Consider the following 9,039-nt stretch of genomic DNA (forward strand, 5'->3'; position numbering starts at 1 on the left):
TATAATATATATATCACAGTTACAATAATTAACACACTGCATATTGTCTTTGTAGTTATTCAGAGGACAAGATGCAGACATGATATCTTGTCTAAACAGTATTAGTACAAACCTTTCTTCTCACTGAACTAAGAGAAAGTAGCTGTATATCTATCCTAAGTATCTTGTATATATATATTTTTTTTCCACTACAAAACAGTCCTTTATACATATCCCCCTTTTGTGTTTTGTTTTGTCAGAGATGAGTGTTCCACTGTTGTTGGAGAAACTGTATTTGGAGAAGTCTTTAAAGGACCTTTTCATACTTGATGCCAGTCCAAATATTGTAGGTGAGTGAATTCAGCAAAATAACGTAATATAGTCCAATAGTCCATAATAGTAGTGAGTTACAAGCACGACAAGCAATAGTCAGAAGTTGCTGACTTGAGCCTTTTACAGCTCAGCATATTAACATAGTTTTATTTTTATATCTCATGGTTACACTTTTCTGCTGGATGCTTAAGACCAAGTTAAAGCAAGACCTATATAACTAAAAATATAACTTTTCTCGTCTAATAAGGTCAGCCAAGTCCCCTCAGGTTTTACCCTGGAATCATGTACAGCACTGTGGATCTTTTGTCAGTGTCAGCCATCTGGATGAGTCACAGCCATTGCTTGACCAATTTGCTCTCTGTGAAAGCCTGAGAGAATTTTTTTTCTCTAGGTGACTCTCCTTAGGCACACTCTACATCACTGATCACCTTCCTCTGTGGCCCCATAATCTCTTTGATCAGAATACTTGGGACACCACTTAGTTACAGGATGCCACAGCAGAGGTTCTCTTATGTCCTGAGTCCTCACTAACGTTGAAGGGCTAGAGCCAGAATATCGGCTATCTTTTTAGACCATCTATCTGTCTAGTTACAGTGATTACTTTATGGAGGGCATCAAAGACCATTCCAGACAGTTTAGGCAAATCTTTTAAAGACAAGAGGCCAAACTGCAATCCCAAAACCAGTTATTTATTGCAAAGTGTCAACACTACCATTAGACCTGAAAACTGAGGTTTTAGTTTAGAAAAACCACATGCACATTAACCTCTTTTGCCTTAAAACACAAAACACATGTGTGCTCCTGGTTCATCATCACCGGTTTAGAGTTTATACAGGTAAAGATTATTTGGGGAAGAGATTGTACTGTTAACTCTTGAATAATAAGAATGCATGTTCCTCTTAACTTTTTAAAAAAGTTCACAGTGCTGGTCAGGAAAAAGCAGCAACATAAAATTATAAAAAGTCTCAAACATCTATCTCTTCTTGTGCCTTCATCTACTTGTACCTGGAGGCCTATAGCTTTCTGGATCTATCTCCTACAGCCTCACCTCCTGTATCTCAGCCCATTTCTCAATACTGTTATCAAAAAGACCTTTCTAAACCTTTACTGTATCTTTAGTCATTCTCACTACACCTAGAGAGTGGCTTTTGGCCAACTCAAGAAAAATAATTTGAATTTCTCAATGTGGTACTAGGCCCTTCGTTAACTGGCTCTGGATTCATCTTCCCAAAGTTCTAATTCTTGACCTACCTGCATTTTTTCAGACACATCACAGTTTTACTTTCATAAGGGTTTCTCAAACTCAGCACTATATGCATTATGGGTCCTGTAATGTTTCACTGCTGGAGACTGGCCTTCACAATGAAAGGTCATCATCTCCTCAGAATGACCATCCAGTATATCTAGATACTCTCAAATATCCTTTGAGGAATAAAATCATTCCCACTTAGAACCAATGACCTACAACCTTGACTGTACATGTTAACATGAGCTAACTTCTTGCTATGTAGCACATACAGTTGGAAATTCTTCATATAAGTAACTCTTCTAAACATAAAACTTCTACTCAGCTGTCACTTACGTACCCCTCATTATGCCACTTGGGTGACACACCAACTAGCCTTTTTTTTTTTTTTTTTTTTTTTTGAGTATCCTGTACACTTATTCCAGTCATAAACAATATTATAGTATTGCAGGCAGTCGAGTTAGATAAAAATATTACAGGCAGTCAGACAGGCCCAGGCCCTTGAAGGAGACAACACGAAAGACAAGCTATCTTGCAACTGTGGGAGGGATGGATGCTCCTACTGTGAACCAGACCTAAAAGACCTAAAGGCCAAACAAATGCTAAAAGAATAGTACCAAGGATTGATATTCTAAATAGGTATCCATCACTTGGAAAGACCCAAGTGAGTCACTAGCCCAGCCCCCAACAGGAAGAGATCCTGTCCTGTATTCCAACTCCCAACAGGCCGTATTCATGCCCACTTACTCCATGACTTGCTTCCCCATTTGGTCCTGGGCGTAATCAATTTCACCTGAGTAATGGTGCTTGCAATCCCATTGGTTGACCATAGTTTTGTTCTACCCCACATCCACCTAAGCAAGTTCCCACTCTCTCCACCTCAGCCTCACATGGTTTTACACTATAAAAGTCCCAGGAAGAGACAGCTTCCTGGGGAAACTACCCGCTCAGACCCCCTCCTGTCCCTCTCTGGGGACAGGAGCTTTGTTTCTTTCAATAAATATATTCTGCTCATAACCTCCATTTGTTCCTAAAATTCATTCTTCGGTTTTAGAGAATACGAACTCATGCAGGTCAGGTCGGGAGACTGTTTTTCCCCATGTCACTTGGAGGTTCCCTCTATGGTCTGGAGGTCACCCACTTGAGATCAGTTTTTCTCCCTGTATCAATAGACTTACTTAAGCATTATCTTCCTTACTGATTGCCTGCTTTGGGATGCTGGGACAGAGTATTTGGCTTCTACATTTCTAAATACCTAGCATAATACATCTAAGAAAACAAGTGCTACAGGGCTAGGGAGATAGCTCAGTATCTGCCTGGCAAGCACAAGGAACCATGTTCTATCCCAGGTACCACATGCAGTGCCAGCCACTGAAACCGAGTGTCGTGGTGCACACCTGTAATCCCAGTGCTGAGGAGCCTGAGATAGGAGTATCACTACAAGTCCAAACTGCAAGGCGAGACCTTGTACCAAATAAGTAAATAAGATTAAAAATAATAATTTAAAAATTAAATAAATGGGGCCAGGGAAATGGCTCAGTAGAATAAACACTTCCCTGGCAAGTGCAAGGGCCTGAGTTCAATTCCTGGTTCCGCAAAAAAAAAAAAAAAAAAAAAGGTAAAAATTAAATAAAAAGAGTTATAAGAAAGTGCTCAAAATTGATTATAGAATTGATGTCTAAAAAGGTAAAAAATACTCTATAATAATCATCATTTAAGAAAACCAGGTAAGTCATAATCAGTTCAATTTAATGTTCTCAGTATGCTAAAAACAATATACAAACTCATGCTGTATCAGTGATCATACCCAGTTTTCATGAAAAGATAAAACAGGTAGGAAAGTATGGCTAAGGAAGCTAACTTACACCTTGTAAGTACCGAAAAGACAAGATGGGGCCACTTAATGCCCCACAGTCACTGCTATCTTCAAAGTCTCCTTCTTCAAGCAGGAACTGCTGGCCTTTAAAGTGTTCTTTTTCATAGGCAACCCACCTAGAAGTATAAAAGACCATCAACTGAACTGTTAATAAAACTAGTCAAGAAAGCAAATGAGAGAAAAATCATGATAAAGCACAATTAACAGCCTCTATATTCTAAAAACCCCAACATCTGCTTTATTTCCATTTACAAAAAAAAAAAAAACTACACTTCATAGATTAATAGTTTTTACAGTTTGTAGGCTTTTCCCAATAAAAGGTTAATTGTAGAATTACAAAAGAGCAAGCTCATTAAATGTTCATGCCATGACTCACTACATCTCAGGATGATCAGAGATTTTGCCAAGTAAAAACAAAAGCATGTACAGCCAGTGAGAAAATAAACCCATTTTGAGATCCAAAGAAAACCACTCTTATTTTCTGAAGCTCAAAAATACAATACACCAGGGCTTACCAAAGAAGAATCAGGAAATGTGACTGAGCTACTACTACTCCTGGTGCCCTTATATGTACACAAAGACTTTTGCTGTAAATCCTTATGGGTGGACAATGTTGGTACCACCATTTTATCAATGGAGATCATGGGAACAGGAAGCACTATCACAGTTTACTTTCTAGGAACACAAGTTTCCTGACTTCTAATCCACATCATTAAGCGTTAAGCTCCTCTGTGACACTAAATTTTTCATGGGGTAGTCCACAGCATCTAATGCAGTGTGGGCACAGATGGTTCACACAACATGTGGACTTAGTGAACGGGCCTTTGGCTAGACTGCGTAATTAGGATCAAACCCCCCCCCCCCCCGGCATGGGCACATGGCTACTCTGAGCTCCACAGCTGAGACTTCTCAATGCGGGAACTCGACAAAATGAAGTCTATGAGGGCTACCTACTGTTGTTTACTTTTTTCCACCCTACTGTGATTGTCAAAATTCAAAAAATATTCCAAAAAACTTATTTTATAGGGCACAACAGTGCCTTATCAATAATCATTAATTTCCCCTTACTTTATATTAAGTGTGTGTGGTAGGGTGCAAGATAGGGTTTTGTGTATGAGAAAAAAAACCTATAAATCTATTTATACATCTTAATACATTTGTAATACATGGAGAAACTAATATTATTCTTAAATTATTACATAAAGATAAATTATACAGAAAACTAGTTTTCTTTTATTATAATATGGCTACTGAAAATATGCTTTTAATTATATTTGAATTAGGAAAAATAAGAGGTATAGAAGACAAGTGTCAAAGGCATGAATTACTATGAGTAAATCTATTACGTACTGACAGCTCAGAAATCTCTCCAGTCTGACTTAGTTTTATTAACTAAATTTTGACTAAGATACAATGTCAATTTATCCCTATCTGGGATAAATACATGTTACATAAGAAAAGAATATCAATTTCGCTTTCACCAGATTCCTTGCAATGGTACAGTAATGAGAAAAAGTCTATTATTATCCACAGTTAAAATTAAATGGGAATGGGAAAAATGTCCTGACTTTAAAAAGCAAAATATGGTAGAAATATTACAAAAGAACAAAGTCATTAGATTTTATTTATTTTTAAGTGGGAACATGTTTTTCCCGCAATTGTTGGCCATCATTTGAGATTTTTTTACAAATTAGTTGTAAATAAAACTTGGACAATAACAATATTCATCAAATTGAATTTTAATAGACAATTTCTAGAAAACTAGTTTTAGAACTATCCAGTCAATTGGAAAAACATTTAGGTCCCAATGAAAGGAAAGGGCAAAAATATTTTATACTGGGGTTAACAAGAAGGGTACATACTCACAACCCAGCAAAGAAAGATTACAAATAAATATATCACAACAAAAAAATGTTTATCCAAATCATTTTTGTTCTTTTAATCCCAAGTACATTTTCAAAATTTTAGAATAAATATTAAATGATTACTAGTGCATCTGCAAGTATCAAGATAATCAACACACCTAGTATTCTGCAGACTGACATTTTCACTTTTAACCATCAACTTAATTTACTTGCAGAAACCAAATTCTAAATCTGTATATACAATTTTGTTTGTTTTTTGTTGTTCTATTTCTGAGACAGGATCTTCCTTTTCAAGGCTGACCTTGAACTCACTATGTAGCTCAAATGGCCAAAAGTGAGTTGGTATTACAGGTGTCTGTCACCATGCCTGACTCTCTCTCTCTCTCTCTCTCTCTCTCTCTCTATATATATATATATATATATATATATATATATATATATATATATACTTTTTAAGTGACCTTCTTTTTCTTTTTCTTTTTTTGTACCAGGGATTAAATCAGGACCTTGTGCTTGCCAATCAGGCATTTAAGCCACTGAGCTTTATCTCCAGTCTTTTTTTTTTAATGACTATATAGAGTCTTTTTTTGAAATTAATTTTATTGAGAAAGAAATAGTAATGAGACAGTTTCAAAACAGGTTAGTAGGACAGCTAACAAAAATTAAAACATTGCATATTATTGTCTTTGTAGTAGTTATTCATAGTACAAGACACAGATACAATATCTCGTCTAAACACTATTAGTGCAAATCTTTCTTCTCATTGAACTAAGGGTCTCACTACACAGATCAGACTCAGTGATCCTCCTGCTATCAGCCTCCCAGGTACTGGGATTATAGGCACATGCCACGCCTAATCTCAATCCCTGTCTCAGTGCGCCCTGGGGCAGGGCCAACACAGCACAAGGTATCAAATCCCAGTCCCTGAGCCAGCCTAAGCAGGTGCTTTAGTCCACTGAGCTATCTGGCTGGCCCTTAAGTGACCTTTCTTAAAGTGCTTTCTCAAGAGCAGTGGAGAGGCACCAGTGTCTGACTCTGGAAACATACAACCCAGCCTAGTCCTTTGATAAGGGCTCACTACGGTCATCAGCACATAGGTTCTTATTCATACTATAACCTGCAAAAAAATAACTTTTACTTGTAATTCTTACTTTCTGTACTATATGTAAAATGTTAAGTGACATTTTAGGTTAAAGGTAAAACATAGTTTCTATCTCAAAATCTTTAATACCACCAACCAGAGTTTATAGAAACCTTTAGCAATACTTTTTACTTCTGATCTTACAAATGGATGTACACTTTAAGGCTGGCTGCTTCTGCAATAATCTTTAAAAGTCAGCTGATTATGTCGAATATTGAAAATATGATACTTACACTCCACCGATGACACGAATTGATCCAATTCCACAAAAGTCCCCACTGTTTTTTAAAAATTTTGGTACAGAATCTATATGTTCACTAAACTCTTTGGCCTGTCCATGGAAGTGAGGCTTTTCATAAATAATAACCTGAAAAATATGAAAAAAATTAACATGTTCACATTTTAGAACAGATAGATAATAACTTAATTGACACTAAAGCCACAACAAGTATTGGGCCAACTGTTTTCTTCATTAATATATTCATATAATATAACACAAAAAACATTCAGATATTCAGAATATTCAGATATTCACAAGGAATTTAGGGGGTCCTTAGGATTATAAAGGTAAAACACCTTAACATGCCTCTCTTATATTAGTATACCAAGCTATGATTACATTGTTTGGGTCACCCAAATCCTAGGACTGTCTCAAAGGCTAAACTATCTTCTAACTGATTTTTGGATTACTGTCATATATTTACTTCTATACTTTCAGGTTACTATACAGCTATGTCAGATTCATCAAATTTCCTTTATAAGAAATAAAAACTCCCTAATGGTTCCCTAGTATAACAAAATACCAACTGAGCTCAAAAACAGTGATACTATTTCTTACAGTACTAACTGCTTACTTGGTTACTTTTTAGTGAAAAAAAATAGATATACAGATTTTTTATTTAAACACAAAGCTTCCTAATCATAAGAACTGACTGGAAAAATTATGAGTTTTGCTAATTGGATATTTGACTCAAAGTTGGGAAGAGTGTAATGGGTCTATCAGAAAACAAATTTGTTATATTTCATTTACTGCAAGGCATGGTACAGCAGTTCTCTTAAACTATTATACTGTTCTTTACTTCTCAAGAAGCTGCCCCAAACATGTGGAAGTGACAGCAGTGATAAGAGCGCTAATATATCCGCAATTTATCAGTTCATGCCATTTGTGGCTCGTGAAATAATTTGTTTACAACTTACAACTCAACATCTTAGCAAATAAGACTACATGCTTATTTCTAAAAACAGATGACATTATATAGACTAAAAAATATATAAAACACTTACCTTACTATTTTCACTATTAGATTTTTATGTGGCTATATTTGAAGTCCTATGAGGTTTGTGTTTAATACATGTTACATGTGATGACTATATTTAAACTAAGTAAAAACAGCGATTCTTTGTTAAGTAAGCCATTATAGCATCATCATTATTGTCTAATAATTTTCAAATTGTGATTATTATAGCCAATTTATCTGTATATAATCTGTCAAAATTTTAAGTAGAGAACTACAGTATTAAAACCAATTTAGGTGACTTTACATCAACCAAGTTCCATATGCACGAAAAGTAAAACCTAATTAGTGAAATTCCATACCAGTCAAATTTGAGTAATATGTAAACTTTAAGTACAGAACTACAAACTGAGCAATCATGCTTGTAATCTCATGGGTTGACCATAGCTTTGTCCCACCTCATGCCCACCTAAACGAGTTCCCATGCTCTCCACCATCTCAGACCCGCCTCACCACATGGTTTTCTATAAAAGTCCCTGGAAGAGATAGCTTTCCGGGGACCACCCAGTCGGGGCTCCCCTTCTATCCCTCTCTCAGACAGGAGCTTTCTTTCCTTCAATAAATATATTCAGCTCATAAAAAAAAAGAACTACAAACCAACTTAATCAAACCAACTTAGGTGTCTTTATGTCAATGTAGTGGCCACTTTTAAAAAGGTCTCAGATTACAAATACAAAGAGACCATTGAGGTTTAGTCCTTGAATATGTGTGACCAGTTAAAGATTTAATTTTACTGCATAGCACTTCTAATAAAAGAGTGGAATCATCAGTAGACTAAGAAATCACATTTGCCCGAAGACCCAACCTGTCATATTTAAAGTTCTGGTTAACTTGACCAGGAAACTGAGACAGAAGTCATTCAAAGAGTGCCATGCTAATTCTACATCTACTGGAACAGTAGTATGTAACTTTGGTTACATTTTCAAATTACTCTGGAAGTTTTAGATTTTTTATCCACACCCTATACCAAAATAGTTTCTCTAAGAGTAGAGGCTAGTCATAAGTATTTTTTAAAAATAAACTATACGAGATTCCAACACACAAAGTCTAACACACACAGACAGTTAAGTTTTAAAAGATTCCATCTATGCAATAAAATGGCAATCAATTCTTATAAACAAGGAAGCCCAGAAATAGGAGGATTGGAGGACTTGTGTCTGGTTTGGGAGGAGAGGAGGATAGATAAATTCCTTTTCCCACACATGCCTCTGGCTAGAGATGTCAATCTTACTTATGAGAAAGGTTATCAACATCTTTGATCACTGAACCAATTTTCTTGCTGTATCTCTTTACATATATATATA

The 9,039-nt window shown here is 35.9% G+C and overlaps 1 protein-coding gene across 1 annotated transcript in view; it reads right to left on the reverse strand.

Annotated features, from left to right (window-relative positions):
- Window positions 1-9,039, reverse strand: part of Crybg3 (crystallin beta-gamma domain containing 3) — a 129,066-nt gene that overhangs the window by 77,135 nt on the left and 42,892 nt on the right. The window contains exons 10-11 of the mRNA XM_023706039.1: window positions 6,674-6,807; window positions 3,424-3,550 (exon numbers count right to left, since the gene is read on the reverse strand). Coding sequence (XP_023561807.1) covers window positions 3,424-3,550; window positions 6,674-6,807 — 261 coding nt within the window. The remainder of the gene's footprint in view (window positions 1-3,423; window positions 3,551-6,673; window positions 6,808-9,039) is intronic.

Source organism: Octodon degus, unplaced genomic scaffold (genome assembly GCF_000260255.1).
Source record: "Octodon degus isolate 3935 unplaced genomic scaffold, OctDeg1.0 scaffold00237, whole genome shotgun sequence".
Taxonomy (NCBI): Eukaryota; Metazoa; Chordata; class Mammalia; order Rodentia; family Octodontidae; genus Octodon; species Octodon degus.